General features: G+C 42.4%; 4 protein-coding genes across 11 annotated transcripts in view; 3 read left to right on the top strand and 1 right to left on the bottom strand.

Moving 5' to 3' along the window:
• RBM39 (RNA binding motif protein 39) overlaps positions 1-434 on the top strand; it is a 29,735-nt gene extending 29,301 nt beyond the window's left edge. For all 6 annotated transcript variants that reach the window (XM_079784432.1, XM_079784431.1, XM_079784430.1 and 3 more), the window contains 2 exons: positions 5-83; positions 180-434. In XM_079784432.1, coding sequence (XP_079640558.1) covers positions 5-83; positions 180-280 — 180 coding nt within the window. In that variant the 3' untranslated portion in view covers positions 281-434. The remainder of the gene's footprint in view (positions 1-4; positions 84-179) is intronic.
• Positions 435-3,718: 3,284 nt separating this feature from the next.
• On the bottom strand, positions 3,719-5,224 carry ROMO1 (reactive oxygen species modulator 1). Its single transcript, XM_079784335.1, has 3 exons — positions 5,126-5,224; positions 4,814-4,944; positions 3,719-3,913 (listed from the first exon to the last, which is right to left on the bottom strand). Exons 2-3 carry the CDS (start codon positions 4,942-4,944, stop codon positions 3,805-3,807), a joined length of 240 nt encoding a protein of 79 aa, XP_079640461.1. The 5' UTR covers positions 5,126-5,224; the 3' UTR covers positions 3,719-3,804.
• NFS1 (NFS1 cysteine desulfurase) lies at positions 5,151-23,357 on the top strand. Its single transcript, XM_079784334.1, has 13 exons — positions 5,151-5,385; positions 5,951-6,060; positions 6,769-6,885; positions 8,600-8,683; positions 11,734-11,886; positions 13,173-13,266; positions 13,802-13,936; positions 19,943-20,100; positions 20,526-20,631; positions 20,710-20,791; positions 21,721-21,804; positions 22,214-22,303; positions 22,658-23,357. The coding sequence occupies exons 1-13, from the start codon at positions 5,289-5,291 to the stop codon at positions 22,719-22,721; spliced, it is 1,374 nt and encodes a 457-aa protein (XP_079640460.1). The 5' UTR covers positions 5,151-5,288; the 3' UTR covers positions 22,722-23,357.
• Positions 23,358-25,859: 2,502 nt separating this feature from the next.
• CPNE1 (copine 1) overlaps positions 25,860-27,998 on the top strand; it is a 39,825-nt gene continuing 37,686 nt past the window's right edge. Inside the window, exon 1 of one of the 3 annotated variants that reach the window (XM_079783768.1) lies at positions 25,860-25,999. The gene's annotated coding sequence lies outside the window, so the exon portion shown is untranslated. The remainder of the gene's footprint in view (positions 26,000-27,998) is intronic. The other 2 variants (XM_079783769.1, XM_079783767.1) reach the window with 2 other exon arrangements.

Raw genomic sequence — 27,998 nt, 5'->3', positions numbered from 1 at the left:
TTAGGGCAATGTGTATGTGAAGTGCCCATCAATTGCTGCAGCCATTGCTGCTGTAAATGCATTGCATGGCAGATGGTTTGCTGGTGAGTTTAATCTTTCTTTTTCTGAGTGATTATTAAGGCTCTAATTAATCTAAGTGAAGATATTAAACTACCAATATCTGTTTTTTTTCCCAACAGGTAAAATGATAACAGCAGCATATGTACCTCTTCCAACTTATCACAACCTCTTTCCTGATTCTATGACAGCAACACAACTACTGGTCCCAAGTAGACGATGAAGGAAGATATATAGTCTCTTATGTACATAGCTCTTTTTCTTTTGAGAATTCATCTTGAGTTATCTTTTATTTAGATAAAAATAAAGAGGCAAGGGTCTACTGTCATTTGTATACAATTCCTGTTACCGTGAAAAAATAAAAATGTTAACAGGAATGCAGTGTGCTCGTTCTCCCTATATAGCAAATCCCACTGTATACAAAACTGTTCTCTTGTTCTGCCTTTTAAATGTACATGTAGAAAATTACATTAAGGATCTATAGAAATAGCTCTAGGGGAACAAATGTGCTTAATGTATAAAGGCAAACAGGGATGTAATGTTTTTAATGTTTCATTTCAGAAGTCTAACTTTTTACACAACAGTTACATTTCACATTTTCACTAATGTTGATATTGGCTAATGGTTTAGCAAGACAGGTTTCTGAAATACACATTTAGTGTATGGAAATTCAAGACAGCTAAAGGGCTGTTTGATTAACATCTCATCTTGCACTCGGATCAATTGACAACAAAAGATTTCAAAATTACATTTCTGAATGGTATCTTTTCAATTAATGTATCTGTAAAAGTTTCTGTAAATATGTGTTCTAGTGTGTCTAAGATTCCAAACAAAATGATCCCTGCATTTCCTCAAGATGTTTAGTGAGTCTGGTAAGCAAAACAGTCTGAGCAAGAAATGGGAAATGCAGAAATAGGTTTTGTCTGGTTGCATATAATCTTTGCTCTTTTTAAGCTCTGTGAGCTCTGAAATATATTTTTGGGTTACTTCAGTGTGTTTGACAAGACAGCTTGATATTTCTATCAAACAAATGACTTTCATATTGCAACAATCTTTGTAAGAACCACTCAAATAAAATTCTCTTAAAAAGGCCACAAGAAATCTTCATTTTTGAAATGTTTTGAAGTCATAGAAACATGAAAATAGAATATTAGTTTCTTTGACTTTTCGTAGTTATTAGGTATTTGCCTCTGGAACAATTATTAGCAGTCTGGATAAATTCTGGCCCTCGAGTTGTCTCTGTACATTCCTGTATATTATTATCTCTTGGCATTATACTTACTTAGGGTAATGTATTAAAACTGATTTACAAAAAAGGAAACAAAACAAATTCATCCAGGCTTTAAACTTGGGCATTAAGTTTCCTTGTGTTTAGACATCCTTGTGAAAAAATGCTTTACTATTTAAAGTAAATACTGAACAAAAATGGAGTAAGTTTAAACTGATTTCCCAAATTGATTCAAGGCATTTACTTTATTATGGAATTTTGAGCTTTAACTTGGGTAGTGAGCCATCACCATTTATACTCTGAACTCTGCTTCAAGTTGTGTATAGGTTGCACCTTTGGATAGGTAATGTTGATCCTAATGGGAGATTATCATCTAATACTGATTTTCTTACCTCATTTCTGTTTCTGCTGCATTGATTTGTTAGTGTTGAGGCACAGGTTTTACACTACTTAGATATCAAGTTATCTAATCAATTTTAAGTATGGAGCCATCACAATTTTCTACCAACCCTTTTGGATGAGTTAGTCCAAAATTGCTTCAGTTATTCAACATGAAGTTTCAAGATTAAAGTTAAGTTTTAATTAAAATTAAGTTTTTTTTTAAACACTGGGCAGCAGTGTTTCTTGGGACTAACTTATATGGGTTTTTTTTTCCTCCAAATTAGTCATAATTTTTAAATTCAAGTCCTGGTTCTGTCAGGTTTCCTCATTCCAGCAAAGATGGCCATGGTTTAATAAAGGCAGGAAATTTAGTTCTACCACAGAACGAAATTTGGGTTGTAAGTGATGTTCAAAGCAAATGTCTTGAATAGTGTGATACATAGAAAGTAATGCAAATTGCTATTTTGAGTGAAATCCTTTAGGTAGACATCTCACCTACTCTGGAAAATCTGTAACTGCTATTTGTATTCTGGTAGTAACCCTGATTTTGGCTGAATCTGAGAGGATGTCCACAAAATATTTTAAGTCTAGTTTCTTGTAAACATTCCCATTTACTACGAACCTACTTATTAAGGCAATTACAGCTGAACAGCGGTTCTCCAACTTAATTCGTTCTGGAAGACTTAGAAAACCAAAGCATTTTTTCCCCATTAGAAATAAACAGAATTTATTCCAGACTCTCAAATGATGCCGTTTTAAACTTTTAACAAAAAAAATCTTTTTATTGGTTTTTAGAAGGGGTGGGAGACATCCATGTGAGAGAATGGAAACATCAATTGGCTGCCTTACATTGGACTGGTGATCAAACAAAACCTGGGTATATGCCCTGACAAATAGAACCTGCATACTCCATCTGAGCTACACCAGCCAGCGCATAACTTTTCTTATATACAGTACATGTCTATAATGCACTGATGAGACACTTTAAAAACAAAGACATAGCCGAAACCGGTTTGGCTCAGTGGATAGAGCGTCGGCCTGCGGACTCAAGGGTCCCAGGTTCGATTCCGGTCAAGGGCATGTACCTTGGTTGCGGGCACATCCCCAGTAGGGGGTGTGCAAGAGGCAGCTGATGGATGTTCCTCTCTCATCGATGTTTCTAACTCTATCCCTCTCTCTTCCTCTCTGTAAAAAATCAATAAAATATATTTTAAAAAAAAAAAGACATAAAATTTAAGTTTACAAAAAGGACATGTACAGTAAAAATAAAAATTTAATAAGCAACAAAAGGAAAATATTCACAGCACAATTCCCTGAGATGTTAACAGAAGTAAACAGACTCATACTCCTGTATTTTCTTTTTCACCTCAGATACATGACTGAATCATACAGACAGGTATCAGCATGAAAGGGTTGTTGGATTGAGAAGCAAATTGTTCAAGTGAGATGGGAGATGTTTGAGAACTGAGGTTTGACCAATATAATTTTGTGGGGGGATGAGGATCAGTCTATACAATTTACATCCTCATTGATGACTGGTAAGATAATCATCATCTGGGATTGATTTAGTTGAAAAGCTACAAAAGTGCCTGATAGTTTGATTTTGTGTCACCATGGATAACTGGTTCTTTTTGTCATCAAGCCAGCAGGTATATCTGGACAACTTTTGAATGAACAAAGTATTGAAAATAAAACACCCTTGCCTGGCTGGTGTTGCTAAACATGCTAAAAAAAACCCCACCCTTTTGCATTGTGACCTTGAGGAAATGAAATCTACCTGTATCTTGTTTTTTACCTTTAAAACACTGATAGAGGGGACATATGCAATGCTTTCAACAAAGATTTATGTAAAAAATTAAAACGGTGATAAATCAACAAAAGGTTGAGTAATAAGGGTTTATTAGAATCTATGAAAGGTTCCAGCCATGGAAAAATTTTTTAGCTTGTAGTTAATATGCAGGTCTAGTGAAAAAGACAAACCTCAGCCCACCTCATAAAATCTCTAAGCAAGCTGTATAATAGTCTGGAGTGAGAAGAAAAAAACAATGCCTCTAACACAGACTACTCAAAGTGTTTTTATTATAGTACATGGGCTGGGACTGATGGGATAGGGTAGATGTGGGCAACCACTGCCCTGATTAGCATCGGATGCCCATCCCGATAGCCATGAATGTGCCAAAGGTGCCGCCACTCTGCATCATGGTTTTCCCGATGCCGCCCATCAGCTCCCGACCCCGCATTCCAATCCTGAGAGGAGGAAACCAAGATGGGGCCAATTGGGAACAAAAATATTACATGTGGAGAAATATTAACTGCCCTTTTCCAACGTGTGCTGCTAACGATGAACCATGCACTCCAGAAGTCTAATAGGACATTAGCCCCTCCCACCCAGGATCAGTAATGACAAGTTGAAAAGGATCTATCAGAGACTGCCTTTAGTTTCTGAGAGGCTGCAAATGCAGTGTCAAGTACATGGAAACCATTTTTTTCTGCTGGTTTTACCTTTCAAGTATGTATATATGATCCAATAACAACAGCTGTCTTTTAGGCGGTTTCCTAGTGTTAAAAGTGATTGTGGAGTCATTTTACGGACTGTGTCAAGTATAAAAGAATTGTGATAACAGCATCTAGCACAGTGATTGACACAGAAAGTGCACAGTAAGTAGTAACTTTCAGTCTGAAAAAATGAGAATAGTCATACATGTGAAAATGACATTTACGGTGTAGAATTTATCTGCTTCATTCCTACATCCTGTTGCCTGTACAGTAAAACTGCTCAAGTTTCATGATGTGCAATTGGGAATAACGGCAACGACAGTAATAACCATTTACTGAGCACTTAATATATGCTAGATTCTGTGCTAAGTTTTCTCTGACTTGATCCTTACAACTCTATGAGGTAGATGTTACTGACTTCATTCTACACTTGAGGAAACCCAGGCTCAACTTGCCTACGGTTACGGAACTAGTAAGCGCTGGAGAGGAGGGATTCCAACCCGTCCTTCCAGACTGAAGGTGGTTAGGAAACTGGTCTCGCTCAGAGGTCAGCGAGATTGGAACGCGTTAGGCTCCATTCAGGCAGCAGGCCAAGTGGAGTGGGCGGGAAGGTCCGGTAGTCCCACCCCAGGTCACCACCGCGCCCCTCACCTGAGACAGGAAAACGTGCCGAAGAGCGCCCCGGCCGCCATGCCCACGGCGCAACCCATCACAAAGCCCATCTTCACACGGTCGAAGCAGCTTGGCTGAGACTGTCCATAGGGACCCACGGCCACCGGCATCTGTGGGGTTCGAGGATCAGGGAAATGCAGGCCTGACCGCCAGCCCGAGAGTCGGGCGGGGTCAGAGAAAAAGGGGTGGGGGAGCGGACCTAAGGGTTCGAGGAAGCTCGGGAAGGAAAACCAGCGTGTAACTCGATTCCATCACCCTCTTTGGGTTCTGACCCTCGAGCCCCCACCTCACCTCGCTCGCGGCCTCGGTCTTTCAGCTCTACGTCTCACACGGAACACAAGGCGGGGCGCGCTGGTGGCCCGGGGAATCGCTTCCGGAGCGCAGAACAGTACTTCCGGGAGTCCGTGGCTAAGTACTGCAGCCGCTGGGGGCGAGGGGCTGTGCCTCCGGGACCATGTTGCTGCGGACAGCTTGGAGGCGGGTGGCTGCGGCCCTGCCAGCAGCTCAGGGGCCGAGGCCCGAGGCGCCCACCCGGGGTCTGCGCCTGCGCGGTACGCTCTGGGTCCCGCTTGCTGCCCCCTCCCAGGAGGCGCGCCTTCTTTCTCCTCCGCGCGGCGACGCACCTGAATATTCCGCAGCCTCCCTCTTCCGCCCCTACCCAGACCCTCTGACCCTTTCCCTCGGCTTCATCCCTCCAATTTTCTCTAGCTGGCCTTCTTAGTGACTTCGCCGCGACCCACTCTGATCTTATCCCACTGGCCTGCCGAGCATGAGGCCCGGCCTTCATTCTTCTAACCAACCTTTAGAGATGCTAGCCGTCAGCAAGTGACCTTCAAAGGAGATCTTACCTACTATGTCTCCACATTCTTTCTAAATGGCTTTGCCATTTCAGAGCCTTCCCAACTCCCAACGATGCAACTTTAATGTTGTCCCAACATCCCTCTTCAAGAACCCTGCCTCTGTCCCTTATCTCCTTTTACAGTTTGCTCAAATCCTGATGTTTTCTTTCGTTTTTCATTAAGATTCAACCCCAGTATTCCTTAAACTTTACCTTCTGATGTCTTGGATACCCTGTGTCCATAGTCACTTGGCCACTCTGTTCCATATTTTTGGCAGTTGCAGACCATGCTCCCCAGTCTGCTGTTCCCTCAGATACAGCCACTGCTCCAGAGATGGAGTCAGGGCTGCGACCTCTGTATATGGATGTGCAAGCTACAACTCCTCTGGTAAGAATGGAGGGGCAGCTTTTCCCATGCTGTTTATAGGAATTATATTGTAGAAGTGACAATGTACAGAAGTGGTTGGATTCTTGTAGAGCTAAGAGCCATTGAAGAGTGTGTGCAGGAAAAAGCAGGGAGCTAGGAGTTAGGAGGCTTAACTTGTCCACTTGAAATGACTCAACTACTTACAAGCTATTGATCTTGGTCAAATCACTTCAGTGCGGCACTATAGTAGTAATTAAAATCATGGGCTCTGGAATTAGCAGCACTGCTATTTAGTAACTATGAATGTGGGCAAGTAGTAAATGGATTAAATTAAAAGACATAAAGCAGCCCTTAACAGTGTGGCACATGATGAGCACTTGAATATTAATACAAGATTTCACCAATATGTGGACTCTGTCATGTCCTGGCCCCTTGCAGATCACATTTCCTGGGAGGAATGTAAATATCTGCAGAAATGGCTGTTAGGAAATGACAGTGTTTATAGATTACCCAGGGAGATGGTAGAATAGCCTGATTTAAGATGCATTGGGAGTGGGAGTGTATTAAGTTGATATTGGGTTAGTACCTGAGGGACTGGAAGAATGTTTGAGGCCTAATCTGGGCATTGTCTGAAGGGTTGGGAGTTTGTTGAGGCAGGTCTGAGGAGATGGAGTGGGGCCTAAGTTAACTATGGGGCTCAGGAAGACTGATCTGTTCTTTTGTGCTCAGGACCCTCGGGTACTTGATGCCATGCTCCCTTACCTAGTCAACTTCTATGGGAACCCACACTCCCGGACACATGCTTATGGCTGGGAGAGTGAGGCAGCCATGGAACGTGCTCGCCAGGTTAGTACAGAGGAATCTAGGAGGTACTGATGTCATGGATTTAGTGGCCTGTGGGAGGCATTTCCTTGGTAGGTATGGGTGGAGGTAGAAATGGTTTGAGACTCTTTAAGAGATTCAGAGAGCAGGCCTTGGAGTCCCTCTAAAGACATTTGATTAGTTCCCACATTCCCTAACTAAATGACCTTTGGCAAGTTATTTAATTTCTCTAAGCCTTAGTTTCCTCACATTGCAAATGAGATTGTAATAGTTCCTACTCCCTAGGGTTATTGGGTGAATTAAATGAGACCATGCTAGTGACGTGTTTATTAATCCAATGCATATATATATATGTGACGAGTACAATAATGCTTTTTCTTTTAATACAAATTTTAAAAATTGATATTAGAGGAAGGGAAAGAAAGAGACGATTGGTTGCCTCCCACATGTGCCCCTACTGGGGATCAAACCCACCACCTTTTCGTGTACAGGACGATGCTCCTACCAACTGAGCCACACGGGCCAGGGCTGAAATAGTGCTTTTTTATTATTATTATTATTTTTTTTATTGATTTTAGAGAGAGGAAGGGAGAGGGAAAGAGGGATAGAAACATCAGTGACAGAGAAACATGGATTGGCTGCCTCTCGCATGCCCTCTACTGGGGATCAAGCCCACAACCAGTGCATGTGCCCTGAACTGGAATCAAACTGTGACCTCCTAGTTTATAGGTTGACCACTGAGCGACACCAGCCAGGCACTAGTACTTTCTTTTTTTTGTTAATCCTCACTTGAGTATATTTTTCCATTGATTTTTAGGGAGAGTGGAAGAAAGAGGAAAAGACAAAGCAAAACATCAATGTGAGAGAAACACATCGATTGGTTGCCTCCTGCATGCGCCCCAACCAGGGCCCCGGGTCTGGGAGGAACCTGCAATCAAGGTACATGCCCTTGACCGGAATCAAACCCAGGGTCCTTTGGTCTGTAGGCCAACGCTCTATCCACTAAGCCAAACTGGCCAGGGTGAACTAGTACTTTCTTAAAAATAGCATTATTGTCCTGGCAGGTGTGGCTCTGTTTGTTGAGCATCATCCCATGCACCAAAAGATCACCAGTTCAATTTCTGGTCAGGGTACCTACTCAGGTTTTGGGTTCGATTCCCCCCCCCCCCCCCCCAGTGTCTGTCTGTCTGTCTGTCTGTCTCTCTCTCTCTCTCTCTCTCTCTCTCTTTCTCTTTCTAAAATCAATAAAATCAGCCCTGGCTGGTTTGGCTCAGTGGATGGAGTATTGGCCTTCGGACTGAAGGGTCCCAGGTTTGATTCCAGTCAAGGGCACATGCCCGGATTGCAGACTCAATCCCCATTCCGGGGGCGTGCAGGAGGCAGCCAATCAATGATTATCTCTCATTATTGATGTTTCTATCTCCCTTCCTCTCTGAAATCAAAATAAAAATATATTTTTTAAATAAAAAATAAAATCATATTTTAAAAAATACATTATTATTATTATTATTATTATTATTATTATTATTATTTTGTTTTGGGCTGGGAAAGAGCCTGGGATCTGGGATGTAAGTGAATTTATCCTTGTCTGACCCTAGTAGGTACAGAGCTTGTTCCTGGGCAGTTGATAGAACACAGTGGAGCTCTTCTTGATCTAGAGCTCTGTCCTAGCTGTGTCCTGGGGTCAAGTACTTTCCTGGGGAACTGATGGTACTTATCTCTGTTTCTTGGCTTGCAGCAAGTAGCATCTCTCATTGGGGCCGATCCTCGTGAGATCATTTTCACTAGTGGAGCTACTGAATCCAATAACATAGCAATTAAGGTAAGAGGGCATATTGGGGCTTTCTTGACTTGGGATATGGTATCTTTCTATCATCTGGGCTCATACATGTATTTCCCAGCCACCCACTCCCACCCTATTGTGAAGAGAAGACACATATACTCTTTCTAATTTGTTGCTTCCTTCAATCCTTTGCCATCTAAAATCTTTGTTCCTATTGAACTGAGTTCCATAAGGTAGTTTGATAGGAAAGGATGTGGCTCTTGGACCACTTGATTTTTTTGGACAGCAGCTACTTCACAGAGTGGATAATGGTGACTTAACACTTTTCCCTGTCCTTTTGATCTAGTCACAGTGAAGTCCAGAATGCACTTATAATTGGGCATGTTTCTCAGTTTCATCTTTGTATTATGTTTTCACAGCTGCCTTCCTCTCAGCCTTCCTTTTCTTTCTGATCAGATCTGTTTGCAACAAGTACCTCCATTTCTTTAGATGTCCCCATTTTTTAAAAGTCCTGATTACTCTGGTACCCTCTGCAGGCATTCACTTGGTCACTCATTCTAGGATCAGCAACTCTATCCTTGGGACATACAGATATTTGGTACTTATAAAAGTAAAATTCCACTTTCAATAGTCATAGAACAGTTGGTATTTCATAGAACATACTCACCTCTGATTGAGCCTGGTTACCAGGATCACTTGTGTAAATACCCTGGTTCTGATAACTTGTGGGCTACTATTAAGTTCAACTCTGGCTTTACCCCCTCTCACCATTGTCTCTCAACTGTACGTCCAATATTTTATTTTATTTTAATTTTATTTTATGACCTGTCCTGAGTGTAAGAGGCCAGGGACAGGCTCCAGAATCATACTGCCTGATTCTGTTAGCAGGAAAACGTCCTTTCTTTGGACTATAGAGACCACAGAGCCAGATTCCTCCAAAGATGGGAATGGTTTCAAAACTTTGAAAATGTTTGCTTTGAAAGGTCCCACAGATCCCAAACCCAGAGGTTAAGGATCGCTAAGAATAGTTGTGACATTGTTCCCCTTAGTCTCCTGGATGGGTAGAGTAAATATCTACGTGCTATTAGAGCCTTCTACACTGTGGGTAAGTGAGATAGGTGACAGGGCAACTTTTAAATGTTTTCCTTTGATGTTTCTTATCCTTGAGAACATACAGTTATAATGTTGTTTTAAATTTGGCCTAATTAGTTTATATTCTTTTATAGTAGTGCTCTATGATAAGCTCTGGAGGAATGGAGTTGTACATTTTATTTCTTTAATTTTTAGAAAGTAATTCATATATTTGTAGTATGATTTTTAACTCTATAGAAAAGTTTAAAATAAAATATGGCTTCCTCCCCTATTCTGCTCCGAATTCTGTTACTAAACTAATTCTGTTTATTGTTTCCAAAAAAACACACACCACATATATATGAATATACTTTTAATATTTTCACAAATTGTAGCATGTCATTTCATTCTTTTGTAGCCATTAATAACATATCCTATGTTCTTCCATTTCAAACTCCATTTTTTTTTTCCCCAAACTTCATTATTTTTACTATAAATACATTCTTGTTTATGGAGTTGTGTTATCACAACTTAGTATTCATTTTACTATTCATTCACTTGGATGTGTTTAACCTTCCCATTTTTCTTGAGGATTGTAAATATAACTAAAGCATATTTTGTCTCCATAGCTTCTCTATTTTTTGAAATATTTTCCTAAGGTAAACTCCCAAAAGAGGAATCACAGTTAAAGAATGTGAATACAGCTTTTTTTTTTTTTTTTAATTGATTTTTTACAGAGAGGAAGGGAGAGGGATAGAGAGCTAGAAACATCGATGAGAGAGAATCATCGACCAGCTGCCTCCTGCACACCCCCTACCAGGGATGTGCCCGCAGCCAATGTACATGCCCTTGACCGGAATCGAACCTGGGACCTTTCAGTCCGCAGACCGACGCTCTATCCATTGAGCCAAACCGGTTTTGGCATGAATACAGCTTTTAAGACAACTTTCTACACAATTATCTGAAGACTTAGAGCATAAATACTGCCATTAGCAAGGAATAAGTGTATGAGTTTCACTTCTATACTGCCAGCTTTGGGTATCAGTATCCCTATATTTGCATGTTTTGCTATTTAAATAGAAATAAATGAGAGAGGCTTTTGCTTGTGGTGTAAGGATAGGCATGTTCCTTATTTTCCACCTGTGAATATATTTGGTCTTCATTCTCTGTTCCTGGTACAGAGCTTCAAAAATCCTTGGAGTTTTCTGAATGACAGGATTGTCATTCCTTATTCAAAACAAACTTCTTTGTACCATTTCTGAGTTTATGGTAATGGGGTAATTCATGTGGGCCCTTAGTTTCAAGGGACAGGCTGCCTACTCCAGAAAGATCAAGCATGTGATTAAAGGGTTGGAACTTCCAGCTCTCCTGTCCTCTGGAGAGGAGAGTGGGTCTGGAGATTGGATTCAGTTCAATGGCCAAAGATTTAATCAATCATGCCTATGTAATGAAACCCCCATAAAAACTCTGGACAGCGAGGCTTGCAGGAGCTTCCAGGTTAGTGGACTCATGGGTGTGTGGAGAAGGTGGTGGCATGCCTAGATTCCAGGAGGAAAGAGCATGGAAGTTCTGTGCCTCTCCCCACTCTAGACCTCGCCCTATGCATCTCTTCCATTTGGCTGTCCCTGAGATGTATTCTTTATAATAAAACCCTAGTCATAAGTACACCACTTTTAATGAGTTCCGTGAGTCACTCTAGTGAGTTATTGAACTTCAGAGGGCTGTGGAGGCCTTGGATTTGTGACCAGCTGGGCAGAGGTACGGGGGCGGTTGTGACATCCGGGACTTGCAGTTGGCGTTGGAAGTGGAAGCAGTCTTCTGGGACTGAGCCCCTTAACCCGCACTAACTCTGGGTAGTTAGTGTCAGAATTAAACGGATTTGTAGGACAACCAGTGGGTGTTAGAGAATTGATCTTGAAGCTTACCATCCTTGCCCACTTTCCCTTTACAAATGGAATGTAAGTCATTGCTGTCTTTTTTAGTATATTCTCCTTTCTCCCACCACCACCCATTTACAGGGGGTGGCCAGGTTTTATAGGTCACGGAAAAAGCACTTGATCACCTCCCAGACAGAACACAAATGTGTCTTGGACTCTTGCCGTTCACTGGAAGCTGAGGGCTTTCGGGTCACCTACCTCCCAGTGAAGAAGAGTGGGATCATTGACCTGAAGGTAGGAGTGGCACTTGGCAGGAGGGGAAAACTTGGAGGAGCATGGCTTCTGCCTGTGTATCTATATCTATCTCCAGCCTTAGCTCAGGCTTGAAGGACTAGATCTAACGATGAGGGTGGGGCTTAGAGAAATAGGCCTAGCAGAGAAACAAAGAGCATGTTCCCTTTGAGTGTGTACCATCTTCCTTTTCTCTAGAGGATGTATTTCTCAGCTTTGTTGCTGCTTCCTGGTTTGTGTGGGAGTCACTGGATGTGTGTGCAGGATGCCAGGGGCTGATACCATGGTGAAGCTCTGGCCTCCTCCTCCCCTACTCTAAAAAGGAGGTATAGTTTTTTAGAAGAGTATTTCCCTTTTTGTCTTATGTCCTTATGTGTCCATTTTGGGTAGTGAGTCCAAGCATTTTGTCCACCAGAGTTTGGATACTAGCATCCCTAGACAAATCCTAAAATATAGTATGTAGACAGAACCCTGTCATGTACATTTGGAATTAAGGAGGGAACACAAGATTACATGAAGGTAGGAGGTGGAGAAATCTCTATGATTGGTTTACAGGATAGTTAACAGGATTATGTGCTCCTTTGAGGTGTGGAAAAGAGGATTATTCTGGCATTTCAAAGGTGTATTAACCTAGATGCCCAAGAACAAAGGACAGGGCTTGCAAGATAAACCTTTCACTAAAGAAGTTAGAGGTCTAGGGCATGTGTACCCACCATACCTGCCCAGTTAAGATTTTTTTTTAGGAATTTTTTTTTTAAATCTTCACCTGAGGATATTTTTCCCCTTGCTTTTCAGACAGAGACACATCAACTGGTTGCCTCCCACATGTGCCCCCAACCAGGGCCAGAGAGCGAACCTGCAACCCGGGTATGTGCCCTTGATACAGAACCAAATCTGAGACCCTTAGGTGCTCAGGCTGATGCTCTAACCATTGATCCCACCGGTCAGGGCCAGTTAGTAATTTTTTATCAGATCACCCTGTGAGATTATTTTTGGTCACTGATTTATTACAGCACCCCTTTTTGTTCACAAGTTTTATAAAGAACAAACACTGCCAAAGTGTTTGGTTTTTATGTCAAAGTGTTTTTCAGTTTGGCTGTACCATTTTACATTTCCATGAGTAGTATATGAATGATAGTTTCTTTGCATTCTCCCCAGCAATTTTGTATTATCAGTATTCTGATAGGTGTATAGCAAAAGGTTTCCTTTTCAAGACTAAGCTTGCCCACATTCTAAGTTAGGGAGTACCTGGTGGTGCTATATAGCCTTCTTATTCCTGATATTCTTAGGAACTAGAGGCTGCTATCCAGCCCGATACCAGCCTGGTCTCAGTCATGTCTGTGAACAATGAGATTGGGGTGAAGCAGCCCATTTCGGAAATAGGTGAGTATTGTGGTGAACCCTGATGCTTGCCCACCAAGCATCTGAGTAGCGGGAGGGAGCTGGGAGCTGTAACACTTTATGGAATACAGTAAGGAAATCTGGGGAAAGACACATTGTAAGTGGTATAGCCGGTATTTGAATCCAGGTCTTGTACCTTTTATGTTCTTTTCATTTTACTGCAGTTGGTGTAGTAAAAAAAAAAATCCCCAAAAACCTCTACTCTTTTTTTTTCCTTCCTCTGACTGTTTTCACTTTTGAACATCTCTTTATTATGCTAATTTAGAGCCAGACTCAACCTCCTAGTCACATTAGCAAATTCATCTGTTAATCTTTACCTCTTTTAAATAAAAAGGGTTATACAAGTTGATCTGATATGTTGAAAGACCAGTGTTGAAGAGAGAGAAAGAGAAATGACTTGTTCTATGGTTAGAGGCGAATGCCAGATGCAGTTTTGCCTTAGAACAAACATTGTGGGATCACTGCCAGGTGACTTCCCAACAGGATGCTATGGTTTTTCCCTCTGTTGTTTCCTCAGGGCGGATTTGCAGTTCCAGAAAGGTCTATTTCCATACCGATGCAGCCCAGGCTGTTGGGAAAATCCCACTTGATGTCAACGACATGAAAATTGATCTCATGAGCATCAGTGGTCACAAAATCTATGGTCCCAAAGGTACCAGCCCCTCCTAGAGTTCCTCTGCTCTGTACCTCCCAGTAAACCCTTTGATAGGTGTTCCTTGTGTTGTAGGCGACACAGCACCAAGTGTCTAACTGGTGGGGTCAGACCAGAGCTGGGTTCAGCAACTTCAGTATTTGAGTTTTGGCTAGGAAAGAATTTAGAGCCAAGACCCAAACTATAAGAGAAATATATTTAGTAAAGCACAGAGGTAGAAAAAGTAATTCCTAGGAGAAAAGGGCTTAGGAAACAAGTTATAGAGGTAAAGGAAGAACCCTTGAAGGTAGGGAGTGAGGAAGGTAATGTAACATGCCTTGGGGGAGGGTAGAGAGGGGTAGAGAAAGGGAAAGGCATGGTCATGCTCTGGGGAGGGAGAGCACTGGGTGGAGATTTTATTTAATTAATTTATTATTATTTTTTAAAACACATTTGCGAGAGAGAGAACATCGATTTGTTGTTCCACTTATTTATTGGTTGATTCTTTTTTTTAATCTTTTTTTTTAAATAAATATATATTTCAGAGAGGAAGGGATAGGAAGAGAGAGATAGAAACATCAGTGATGAGAGGGAATCATTGATTGGCTGCCTCCCGCACGTTGAACTGAGCCTGCAACCCAGGCATGTGCCCTTGACCAGAATCGAACCTGGGACCTTTCAGTTCGCAGGCTGACACTCTATCCACTGAGCCAAACTGGCTTGGGCTGGTTGATTCTTTTCTTTTTTTCCCCAAAATATATTTTATTGATTTTTTACAGAGAGGAAAGGAGAGGGAGAGAGAGTTAGAAACATCCATGAGAGAGAAACATCGCTCAGCTGCCTCCTGCACACCTCCTACTGGAGATGTGCCCGCAACCAAGGTACATGCCCTTGACCGGAATTGAACCTGGGACCTTTCAGTCTGCAGGCTGACGCTCTATCAACCGAGCCAAACCGGCTCGGCTGGTTGATTCTTTTTTAAAAATATTTATTGATTTCAGAGAGGAAATCACACCCCCTACTGGGGACCGAGCCCTTGTGCCCGGGCATTTGCCCTTGACCGAAGTCAAACCCAGGACCCTTGAGTCCACAGGCTGATGCTCTATCCACTGAACCAAACCGGCCAGGGCTATTATTTTTTTAAAATATTTTTTTATTGATTTCAGAGAGAAAGGTAGAGGTAGAGACAGAAACATCAATGATGAGAGAGAATCGTTGGAGCCCGCAACCCAGGCATATGCCCCTGACCAGAATCTAACCCGGGACCCTTCAGTCCATAGGCCGAAACTCTAACTCTATCCACTTATCCAAACCAGCTAGGGCTGGATGGAGATTTTAGGGGAGGTCCCACAGGAAGATCTTATTAGAATATTCAGCCCAGCTGGCATGCTCAGTGGTTGAGCATTGACCTATGAACCAGGAGGTCATGGTTATATTCCCACTCAGGGCATATGCCTATGAGTTGCAGGCTCGATCCCAGTGTGGGGTGTGCAGGAGACAGCTGATCAATAATTATCTCTCATCACCTTAATAAAAAAAATGGGAAAAAAATAATTATCTCTCATCATTGATGTTTCTAGGTCTTTCTCCCTCTCCCTTCCTCTCTAAATCAATAAAATCAACAAAAATATATTAAAAAAAAATTCAGCAGCTTTCCAGATGTGTCCTTTCAGCGTCTTAAGTCTCAACTGCAGAGGGTCTTTAAGTCAATGCAGCTGGTCCTGAGGTCAGCCATGGGGTCACTGGTCTGGTTTTGCTGCTTTTCTGGGTCGGGAGCTGAAATACAACTGATGTTATCTCTAGGGAGGAAAGGTCAGGGGGTCTAAACTGCATGACCAGCAATATGCTAGGGGAAGAACAGTCACGCTGGGGGCGAGGTCCAACCCTACAATTGTCCTTTGCTGGGCACCCAGGACTTTCTGCCCTGGTGACCTTCTGTACTTGGCCCATCGTCCTTGCTCTGCTCATGTCTATCTAACTGCCTATCACACTTGGGAATCATTTGGGACTATTGTGTTCTCAGAAGTTGTAAATTCAGAGTGCCTTGCAGAATTCAAGTGTCATTTATTTATTTTTTATTTTTATATTATGAGAGAAAGTAATACAGAGGTAGTAGAAGTAAGCCAGCTGGGCTGCATAGGCTCAGGAAACAAGTTACAGCAGCAAAAGAAGGGCCTTTGGAGCTTAGGAGAGGGAAAGGCAAAGGTGAGATGCCTGGGCAGAATAAATGGACAGGAAAGGGCTGGGCGTGCTCCTGAGAGGGAGAGCATATTGCAGGTGTCATTTAGCAATAGCCAAGAACACTTGCCTATTTGTAGATCCTCACAGTTACTATATAGCAGACCATTCTTCCCTGTTCCCTTTAGAAAATCCTTAGAAAGCATGTAGACATTAATTTGGTTGAGGAACAGGGAATAAGTCCAGCTAGCTTGTCTGACACTTATGTTATGCAGAGCAATGTTTTTGAGTCCTTTATTCCCCTGTTTTTTTTGCTTTAGTCTAGAGGATGATTGTGTGGGCTTATACATACATCTCTTGGTGTTTGTTCTTAGTCTTAGTCATCTGTGTCCCTGTTAGTCTTTCAAGAATATTTGTCTATTCCATATGGTCCTTTTGATTTAGGAATGTTTTCTAGCTAGAATTCTGCTTATTCACCCCAACTTTGTGAAGATACTGTTGTCCTCTATTTTATTTTTTTTATATTATTTTTAAAAATATATATTTTACTGATTTTTTACAGAGAGGAAGGGAAAGGGATAGAGAGCTAGAAACATCGACCAGCTGCCTCCTGCACACCCCCTACCGGGGATGTGCCCGCAACCAATGTACATGCCCTTGACCGGAATCGAACCTGGGACCTTTCAGTCCGCAGACCGACGCTCTATCCACCGAGCCAAACCGGTTTCGGCTGTTGTCCTCTATTTTATGGAGGTGGCCATAAAAAACAATTCCTCTTCTATCTCTGGGGTGAGGTCCTGTGGCGGTTGGTAATGCAGTACACTTTCGGTGTCTGCAGGTTTTATCATCTGAGTGTACATCCTGTGGGAAAGGTGTGATAGCTCCTGGAAGTATGTAATATGACTTCTTCTAAAGGTTTCCAGAGAATGCAAAGAGTGTTTTTGTGAGCTATTATTTTAAAAAGCCCAACTGCCATTCTATCTTTACCTAAAGTGTTGCCTTTATTAGCTTTAGTTGAAGATACATCTATTTTGATAAAACCAGTTAACTCATTGAGCAGAAGCTCTGCTCTGCACTTAAAGGTATTGTTCACTATCCAAGGTCCTGCTTTCTGAACTCAGGATCTAAGTAGGTTTAGATAACATGGTTTCCTTCACTATTCAGACATGGAATCTGAGCATTTTCTCTCTGAACTTGGCAACTGCAGAGATTCAGATAATATAAGATGCTTGAATTTGATGAAAAATGAAATATTTCTTAATACATGTAGTTTGGTACATAAGTTATTTTAAAACAGGTTTCTTGCCCTAGCCGGTTTTGCTCAGTGGATAGAGCGTTGGCCTGCAGACTGAAGGGTCCTGGGTTCAATTCTGGTCAAGGGCATATGCAGGCTCAATTTCCAGTAGGGGGCATGCAGGAGGCAGCCAATCAATGATTCTCTCTCATCATTGATGTTTCTCTCTTTCTCCCTCTCCCTTCCTCTCTGAAATCAATAAAAATATATTTTAAAAAAAACACTGGGGTTTCTTCATGATAACTTTTTACAGTACCCACAATCTCTGCCTATAAACTTGTTCTGTGTGAGAGATGAACTTCATCAAGTACCCACTCTATTAAAAAATTCTTGCCTGGCTGGTGTCGCTCAGTGGTTGAGTGTCGACCCCTGAATCAAGAGGTCCCCGGTTCGATTTCTATTCAAGGCACATGCCCTGGTTTCAGGGTTGACCCCCAGCAGGGGGCCTGCAGGAGGCAGCTGATCAATGATTCTCTCTCATCGATGTTTTTATCTATCCCTTTCTCTTCCTCTCTCTCTAAAATCAATAAAAACATCTTTTAAAAAATTATTGACTACTTAGTGAATATCTTTGCACATTCGTGCTCATATTTTTGTATGAAATACCTGTAAGTGGGTTTGCTAAGTCATGAGTCAAACATATTTCTAAGTTTTGATAGACCCTGGGAGATTATGGTATTTTTTTTTAACTTCCATTTTGATTTCCTCCTGTTTTTTCTTCAAAGGATTTTTTAAAGCTTCTTAAAAAAAAGTTTTTTATTGATTTCAGAGAGAGGAAGGGAGAGGGAGAGATAGAAGAAAACATCAATGACAAGGTAACATTGATGGGCTGCTTCCTGCACGCCTCCTATTGGGGATCAGGCTGAAACCCAGGCATGTGCCCTGACTGCGAATCAAATCAGTGACCTCTTGGTACATGGGCCAATACTCAGCCATTGAGCCACTCTGGTCAGGCTCCTCAAAGGATTTTTGTTGTTGTTAATCCTCATCTGAGGATATTTTGGCATTGTTTTTTTTTTTTCTCGTTTTTTTTTTAGAGAGAGTGGAAGGGAGGGGGAAAGACCAAGAGAAACATTGATGTGAGACAGACACATCAATTGGTTGCCTCCCACAGAAGCTCCTACCCTGTTAATCTTATCACCTGAGGATATTTTATTTCCCACTGAGTTTTAGAGGCAGTGGGAGAGACTGAGAGAAACATTAATTGGTTTCCTTCCCCATGCACCCTGATCGGGGGTGGGGATCAAGCCTGCAACCAATGTATGTTCCTTTGACTGGGAATCGAACCTAAGACCCTTCAGTTTTCAGGCCAACACTCTAACCATTGAGCAAAATTGGCCAGAGCTCCCCCTCTGTTTTTTTTTAACTCACAAGATAGCATACTATACTCATTGTTCTGCATTTTGCTTTTTCCACCTAACCATACATCTTTTTTAAAAAATTTATGTTTTTAGAGATTTTTTATTTTAGAGAGGAAGGGAGAGGGAGAAAAGAGTGAGAAATAGAAACATCGATGGATCAGCTGCCTATTGCACGCCCCCTACTGGCATGTGCCCTAACCAGGAATTAACTGGCAACCTCTTGGTGCTTGGGTCGATGCTCAACAACTGAATCACACAGGCTGGGTATATCTTTTTAAAAATAATTAAAGTGCACTCCTTAACCAGTTTGGCTCAGTGGATAGAGTGTCAGCCTGCGGACTGAAGGGTCCTGGGTTTGATTCTGGTCAAGGGCCTGTACCTTGGTTGCGGGCTCGATCCCCAGTAGGGGGTGTGCAGGAGGCAGCTGATTGATATTTCTCATCGATGTTTCTAAGTCTCTATCCCTCTCCCTTCTTCTCTGTAAAAATCAACAAAATACATTAAAAAAAATTATAGACTTAAAATTTTAATAGTTTTCTAACAGTGTATCTTGGAGATTTTACAGCGGCAGTACAAAAGGAGCTTTCTCATTCTTTTATACACCTGCTTTGTATTTCATGTGTCATAATTTATTTGCCCATACCCCTGATGAAAGACATCTAAGTTGTTTCCAATTTTTTTTTGCTATTGTGAGTAATGCTGCATTGGGTGATGCCATTTTACACATGCATAAGGAGCTACTTCAAACTTAAAAATGAGTCTTGACTCCTGGTAGTTACCCTCCTGATGTTAAATAATTTTGATATAGCTCTGGCTGGTTTGGCTTGGTGGATAGAGCGTTGGCCTGCAGACTGAAGGGTCCCAGGTTCGATACCGGTCAAGGGCACATGCCCGGGTTGCAGGCTGGATCCCCAGTGGGGGGCGTGCAGTAGGCAGCCGATCAATTATTCTCTCTCATCATTGATGTTTCTATCTCTTCCTTCCTCTCTGAAATCAATAAAAATATATTTAAAAATAATTTTGATATGTATTATGCTTTTACTGCTATTTATTTTTTTCCTCAACCTTTTATATTTTGAAAAATTTCAAGCTTACAGAAAAGTTGAAAGACTATTTTGACCCCTTTGGAAAGTTATATTTTATTTCACCTGCATTTTTCTTTTTCTCTTTTATGTAACTAACTTTGTTTCCCAGGGGTTGGTGCCATCTACATTCGCCGCCGGCCCCGTGTGCGTGTGGAGGCCCTGCAGAGTGGAGGGGGGCAGGAGCGGGGTATGCGGTCTGGGACAGTGCCCACACCCTTGGTGGTGGGCCTGGGGGCTGCGTGTGAAGTGGCACAGCAAGAGATGGAGGTATGGAGAGAGCAGTTTCCTCTCACAACCTTTTCCCCTGTGCTGGGTCTCCTGTTAGAAGCTTCTCAGCATAAATAAGTCAGATCTCTGCCAGAAGAGGAGGTTTAAGAAAACTGTCTTTGTCCCAGTGCTGCTGGCATCTTGTTTTGGAGGGAGGTGTTATCGCTCCAAAATCCAGGTCCTTTCAGTAGTTATCAGCTCATTTATTTCTGGGTATTGGAACCCATGTGTCCAATTATTTAGCACCTTTGCATACTAGGTGCTGTGCTCCGTGCTGGGGATACAGTGGTCTCCAAGAGTAACATAGGACAATAGGTAGGTCTAATGCACAGTCACTTCTGGACACAGGAGGAGGGCTCCTTGTTCTCTGTGTTTCTATGCTGTTGATGGTCACTATGCCTAGTTCTCTCTTGCCTGTTCCTTAGTACGACCACAAGCGAATTTCAAAGTTAGCAGAGCGACTGATACAGAAGCTAATGAAGAGCCTTCCGGATGTGGTGATGAATGGGGACCCTGATCACCATTACCCAGGTATGGACATGCCTTTTCTATTCCCATTCTGGAAGAGCCTGAAACTAAGACTCCTCTCATAGTGGTTCTCTTTTCCAGGTTGTATCAACCTCTCCTTTGCCTATGTGGAAGGGGAGAGTCTACTGATGGCACTCAAGGATGTTGCCTTATCTTCAGGGAGGTAAGTTGGATCAGATAGAAAGGACTATGACAGGACCGATTAGCCTGGCTTCTAAGTGTTATAACAGATTATTGAGCTTTCCAGTATAGAAATAACAGGGACAAGAGCTCTTGGTTAAGAATAAAAGTCATTTTGTAAGCATCTATTAACTTACTTATTTTTATATTTTGTTAACCCTCATCCAAGCATATTTTTTCATTGATTTTTAGGGAGAGTGGGAGAGAGAGGAAAAGACAGAGAGAAACATCAATGTAAGAGAAACACACCGATTGGTTGCCTCTTTCACATGCCCCAACTAGGCCCCGGGCAGAGAGGAGCCTGCAACCAGGGTACATGCACTTGACCAGAATCGAACCCAGGATCCTTTGGTACACAGGCCGATGCTCTATCCACTGAACCAACCTGGCTAGGGCGTAAGCATCTATTTTTTTTAGCTAGCTGGGCACAGGCTGAAGTTGCTATTCTAGGAGGGCTTCTTGGGGTATAATTTTATTTTGTAGTCCCAGGAGATGCAAGTATCTGTTCTAGTATTGTATTAGCAGTTCTGTTGTAGGCCTTAGAACTGAAGTATACTTTAAAGGCCACCACGGGTTTAGCTGCCATCTATGCTGGTACAATATGGTGTATTCAGTCACAGGAGAGTGAAAACATGTTCTGCTGCCTCTTGTGGTCAGACCAGCTCTTATTGTGTTGTCATTCTGTGGCAATATCCTTGTTCAAGGAGTTTAACCTCCATATGGCCCAGAGGAGCTAGATTTATATCCCAGAAAGTGCCAGTAGCATCTGGCCCTTTAGCTCTGACAGATGAGAATGTCTCTTTTGTCTCCATGTTGTGACTCTAGGGACCTGGGAGATGGGAGCAAGTCTGGGGTTTGGGGCTAAAATCAGATGTTGATGAACTGAGCAAGGCTCTGCATCTTTCTCCTCAGTGCGTGCACTTCTGCATCCCTGGAGCCCTCTTATGTCCTTCGAGCAATTGGCACCGATGAGGATTTAGCTCACTCTTCTATCAGGTCAGTCAGTTGAGCTGAACATTTATGAAAGGCATCTTTTTTTGTGTGTGTATTTCATCTCCTGTTATCGTCTCCTCAATCTAGTTTTTCTTATTCCTTCTTAATTCTTCATGAAAGTTTCTAGACCAGTGATTCTCAGACTTCATTGACTATCATCTGGGAAGTTTGTGTAAGATGAAGATTTCTGAATCCTACACTCTGAGAATATGATTCACTAGGTCTGGAGGAGTAGGAAACTTCTCAGGAGATTCTGATGTGGCTGGTCCACAAACCACAGAAACTGAGACCTAGAGGGGAAGGACCATGTTCTCTCCATGTTCTGTGTGGAGTAAATCCTCACTATTTGCTGAATGAATTTACCTCAGTGCTAGAGTTCTGATGCAGAACTCTTCTTCTATGCCCTTTTCAGGTTTGGCATTGGCCGTTTCACTACAGAGGAGGAAGTGGACTACACAGTAGAGAAGTGCATTTACCATGTGAAGCGTCTTCGTGAAATGAGGTATGCACTGTTGTACCAGAGACCCTTTGGAAGAAATTGCAGTGCTCATGCTGTGTTCACATAGCCGGAAACCAGAGTTTGCAAATAATTGGATTTTAGGATTTAGAGGTTCCACAAAGCAAGAAAGTGAATATCTTTGGCTACTTATTTTCAGGATATGAAAAAATGTTTTTAAAAACTAAAGAAGCGCATAAATTCAGGTGTTTTTTGGAATATTAATAGTTGTCATTGCAGCAATATCAATACAAAATTTGTAATTTGTAGTTTAAGTATAGGAAAACTCCCTTTAATAAAGGATTCTTGGCTGCTTCTTCTCTAAGCCCTCCCTCATCCAATATCTCTTCTCTTTGACAGCCCTCTCTGGGAGATGGTGCAGGATGGCATTGACCTTAAGAGCATCAAGTGGACCCAACACTAGACGAGTGGGCCTTGGACTTTGCGCTGTCCTGGTTGCTCCTGCGTCATCACTGCACGGCACCTCGTTACACCCAGTGGGTGTTTTATGGTCAAATCAGAATTGGTATAGCCCAGTTGACTTCAGCATCAGCTCACCTCCAAGACAGAAACACAGGATCTTTCCTGGGTCTCAGCTTTTTTTTGGTGGGAAACACTCCCCATTTATCTCCAGGAGTCCTTCTCTGTTCTTATCGTCAGTGGATGTCTCACCCTGAAACAGAAGGAACATTTGTTATGATCTTGCTCTATATCCTTGGTGGAGAGAGCCAGAAGAACTAAAAGAAGGCTCTTTGTTCAGGGAACCTGATGCTATACATGGACGTTTGAATTGTTGCTTACTGCTACTAGCAAGACTGATTCCTTCAGGAACAACATAATCAACTATGATTTAATCTTTTTTGTGGCCTCAAAGGCCACCTCTTCATATTGACTGTAGATGGAACAGAAAGTTTTTTAGAAAGTTTGTCTTTCTGTTCTTATCTCCTTTTCTTTTGACCTAGTGGAGTGAGAAATATCTATATGATACTACCCATTATTCTGATAATTTGTTTCTTTTTAAAAAATTGTTAATTTGCAGATTAGAGAAATAAAATTGCCTTCCTCTATTTACTCTGTGACTTTATGAGAGGCCCAGGGAGAATTCCAAGCTGTGATTCGGAATTGTAGAGCAGACTACTACTCCACTTGATTTCCATAGATGACTCAGTCTGCTTGCATATCTCTTCTTTCAACAATTATTTGAGTGCTTATCAGGAGCTTGATATTATTCTGGGTATTAGGGATACATTGGTTAACAGGACCGAAAAGGACCTTGCCCTCATTGCTGAGAGTCAGAAAATAATGAGTAAATAAATAAGCCTACGGAAGAAATAGAGTAGTAAAGGAGATAATGGGGAGAACCTACTATGTTGGACGTACTTTGAAATCTTTTTTGAGGAGGTGTTGGTTAAGCAGAAATGTGATTTCCAGTCATGGAAAGAGCTAGGGATGAGTGAGGGATGAGAAGGAGCAACAAAAGCAAAAGGGCCTGAGCTATGAAAAAGCATGGTGTGTTTGAGAAACCAATAGAAGGCAATGCAGCTAGAGGAGAGTTTTTTCCATTTGTGTGTCTGAAGACATAGGATAGTTACCAGAACACAATCAAATGAGAGAAAAATCAATTAGACTACATCACACATATTTTTAAATTATTTATTTGCATGTGTATACCAAGTTGCAAATGTATTTCTTATGCTGGTGATGATCAAAAAAGTTTGAAAGCCACTAGTCTAAAGTATGGTGAATGCAGATGGACAAGAGAAGGAGATGAAATATGTTTTTTAAATAAAATTTTTTATTTTGAATAATTTTAGATTTAGCAAAATGATGTAAAGATAGTACAGTTATATATTAGTCACCCAAATTCCTCTAATTTAACTTGGTACATTTGTCAAAACTAAGACTAACATCTGTACATTAATATGAACTAAACTTCAGATTTTATTCAGATTTCAACAGTTTTCCCACTAATGCCCATTTCCTGTTTCAGGATCCAATCCTGGACACAACATTGAATTTAATAAGTTTTTTCTTCTTTTTTTTCTTTTGACTCGGTGCAGGAAAGTTTCCACAAAATGAATCCAGGTGATTTTGAGATTATATTTATTAAAGCTGAGGACAGTGAAACCAGAAAGAGTTTAGGATAAAGGAAGCATCAGGAGGGAGACTAGTGGGGCTGCTTTGGTTCTCTAGAAACCTTATAGGAAAGAAATGAGCCTAGGCAGGCCTACTGTGGTTCACTGGAAAGTCAGAGAAAAGGGGCCTTGGAGACAGAGACAGGTTCGGGGGGTTATCTTGGGATGAGCTGCAGCTGCCCATTGCTCCCCGGGCTGTAGGTCTCCTGGCAACCCTTATAGTTTAGGAGGCACATATCTGAGAGGGAAGAAAGGCGTGGGCATGCTCCCTGGAGAGGTGCCTAGTAGGTTTTGTTTTTAATGCACTATACTATACCTACAAAGTATATTTAATAAAGTATAGATTTCGTTTAAGTGTGGCCTGGTCCTGGCCAGGTAGCTCAGTTGGTTAGAGCATCACCTCAATACACCAAGGTTATGGGTTCCATCCCGCAGTCAGGGCACATGTAAGAATCAACCAATGAATGCATAAATGAGTGGAACAACAAATCGATGTTTCTCTCTCAAGTCAATTTAAAAAAATGTGACCTTTTTCTTTTCTTCCTTTGAAATTTTAAGAGAAAGTTTATTTAGAAAGTTACAGAGGCAGTAGAAGTGAGCCAGAGGGGCTGCATAGGCTCAGGAAAAAAATACACAGGCAAAAGGGCCCTTGGAGCTTAGGTGAGAGAAAGGCAAAGGTGACCTGCCTGGAGGGAAGAAGATATTTTATATCCACAAAATACCACGTGCGGGCGCGCATACAGTGCGATTGAAACTTAGTGGCCCATGCGCAGAAGTCGGCTTTGGGCCTAGGCGAGTCTATTTTGAAGAAGCGGTTCTAATGCCGAGCCACACTCAAGGGGCCAAAGAGCCGCATGTGGCTCGCGAGCCGCGGTTTGCCGACCACTGGGATAGGGTATAGGCAGGGGCAGTGGAGTCTAGGAGGCCTGGACCAAAGCAGCATCAGAATAATTTTTCTATAATAAAATAATACTGACGTGCAGCTGTGGATGGGTTAATGAAGACTGGTGGGTAAGGCTCCCCTGATGGAAAATTTTTAATGGAAAAAGAATCAGGTTTTGGTTCTTCTATCAGGGAATCATCACAAGGCACCATTTTATGGTCCTTTTAATTCTCAAAACAATCACCCCAAGCAGGTATTTACGTCCTTCCGCAAAGGCTTAAAAAAGTGAAGCAATTTGCACAAAGCCCCGCAGTAAGGGGCTGACCCAGATACCGTACTCACCCCACCACTAGCGTCACTCTCCTAAGGTGGGGCTAGTGCGCAAGCGTCGCTCGCAGGGACTCACCGCTCTTTTTATCACAAACCGGGACAACTTCCGGGAGATAGCCCGGAAACGTCAGTGCGCTTGCGCCGTCTCGCCCGTGACGTCAACTACCCAATCCCGCCCCTTCTGGAACGCGGACCTGCGGAGCAGGCCGGCGGCCATTTTGTGAAGCGGCGAAGGAGGTGGTGGCTGCTGTAGGCTCCGGAAAGCCGTTCGCGTAGGGGCAGTCGGCCGTGGGCGGAGGCACTCTCTTGGGGAGTAACTCGGCTCTGGGTTCGGGTGCCGCGCAGTTCTCCCCGGTAAGACTCCCGCAAGCCCCGGAACTGGCGGGGCTGTGCGGGGCTCGAGCCGCCCCTTGGTGGCCCGGGGCGGGGCCTTCGGAGGCCTCGGAGCCCGCCGCAGCGGGCGCCCCACACAAAAGGGTCGGGTATGACTGCTGGCCGCCACTTGCACCTCTGAATCCTGAGAGTATTCCAGAAGGATGCCAGAGACGAGGAGTCTGCTTCCTGAAGGGGAGACGAGGCTGTAGGGAGGACGCCCTGTGGTCTGAGAGGGGGGCCCGAGTTGGGTGGCCCAGCGGCAGAGAAAGCATACCTACATCCTGCGTGAGCAAGGTTTTCCATGCCCCCAAAGCGGGCAGAGATAACTACATTTCTGGGCTCCGGAGTGAGGAGCTAATCATGCTGAGGACACTCCCTCCACCCGAAGTGGAAAGGAGGCCCGGTGGCTTATCCGAAAAAGGGCCTATAATTAGGACACACCTGTGGGGAGGAAGCTGTAGTCGGTCCTTTCCTAGGAGTCCAGGAAAGAAGTTTCAGAACCGGCCGTTTTCGTGGCCTGGAGGTGGAGGGGGTTGCAGTTGAAATGCTTCCAAAGCCCAACGCTGGGGCGGGGCTTACCCTTGTGGGTATCCCTTTGGAGAGCCTCCTGCACTGAAGGTCCAGTGGGATCTGGGAAGAGGGTGCTTTTGATGGAGAGTGAATTTTCTTTGGTGGAGGCTGGCCGGGCTGCTTTGCAGCCACGTGAAATGGGTGGGAGGAGCATTCAGATCTACGGGTTAGTGACGGAGATGGACGCTAGTGCAGACGCTTAACGGCTAGATTGTAATTGTTTGGGCTTTATGTGTGCCACCAAAGTGTGCTTTAGCGTGAAAAATCTGAGGGTTATTCTGGGTTCTTCGGCGCTAAGCCGTATGCCGGGGGTGGTTGTATACTGAGAGTTGCAGGCTCTGTAGGAGAGATTTTTGGACTCTAAAATCCTCCTTTGGTCCAGGATTCCCAGAGATGACCTGATGTAAATTGGGGTAGTTGGCAGGAACCATTCTGTATTATTCAAGATTAGGGTGATGCTGTTCAGTATAACTGGAAAAAAAAATTGCAATTGAAGTTTTGTTGGGGAGACATGTGACGGAAGTATTTCTCTTAGAGCTCCTTGCTTAACTGGTTTAAAGTGGTGCCGTTTTTGGCAAATGCAGTATTAGGAACATGAATTGCCTTGGACTTTGGTGTATAGTTTATATTAATGCGTTTCAGAGAATTTTCAGTTGAGAAAAATTCTACAAGTCTGGACATATAGGTCGATCTTACTTTGTTTTAATTATAGGAATATAATACAATACTGGTTGTACTTGATTTTGAAATTTGGTAGCTTTGATAGAATGGAGAATTACTGGACGTTGTGGAAAGTAATTATGTTAAGGTATTTTCCAAGAATATTAAAAAGAAGTTGGGAAGAACTGTTACAGGTGGTTAAAATAATTTTATGGTAATTTTTGAAGAAAATGAAATGTTTAGTGTGTTTATATAAAAGTAGAGGATGTGCTTATATTGCTGGAATTTTGAACAAAACGGAATGCGTTTTTATATCACCTTTATATGCTCGATCAAATATTTGATAATGTTGTTTATGGGTTGTAATGCATAATTTAAATTTTTCTTACGTTCATATCTGTTAGGTGAAAATGTGAAACTTGAGAAACCATTGTGGTAGTTACTTGGAACATATTGTTATGTGCTAATTGCAGTATACTTCAGGCTTTCACTTTATTTGACATGCCAAATGTTTTGATTGTTGCATATTGAGAATTTGGGGGCTCTTGGTACAATTTTTAGATATGAAACTTGATTTTGTGGGCCAGTGTTTTCTAGGAGTTGAAATCCAGTGACAATTTCATACTGTCTTTATTCCATTTTGTAAAGACCCACTCCATCATTCAGTTTAGATGAATATTTTTTGTGGATGTTAGAGGAAGAACTTCTAAGTGTCAGTAGTGGTTGCACAAAAGATGATTTTATTTAT

This window comes from Cnephaeus nilssonii (genome assembly GCF_951640355.1).
Source record: "Cnephaeus nilssonii genome assembly, chromosome: 11".
Lineage (NCBI taxonomy): Eukaryota > Metazoa > Chordata > Mammalia > Chiroptera > Vespertilionidae > Cnephaeus > Cnephaeus nilssonii.
This window is presented reverse-complemented; position numbering and strand designations above follow the sequence as displayed.

Bases quoted from the DNA above. Each gene is read 5' to 3' on its own strand.
- ROMO1 (XM_079784335.1), bottom strand. From the start codon at position 4,944: ATGCCGGTGGCCGTGGGTCCCTATGGACAGTCTCAGCCAAGCTGCTTC. The intron at 3,914-4,813 runs GTGAGGGGCGCG...TCCTCCTCTCAG, and splicing joins GGCACGTTTTCCTGTCTCAG to GATTGGAATGCGGGGTCGGG.
- NFS1 (XM_079784334.1), top strand. From the start codon at position 5,289: ATGTTGCTGCGGACAGCTTGGAGGCGGGTGGCTGCGGCCCTGCCAGCA. The intron at 13,267-13,801 runs GTGAGTATTGTG...TTGTTTCCTCAG, and splicing joins GCAGCCCATTTCGGAAATAG to GGCGGATTTGCAGTTCCAGA. The intron at 13,937-19,942 runs GTACCAGCCCCT...TTTGTTTCCCAG, and splicing joins CAAAATCTATGGTCCCAAAG to GGGTTGGTGCCATCTACATT.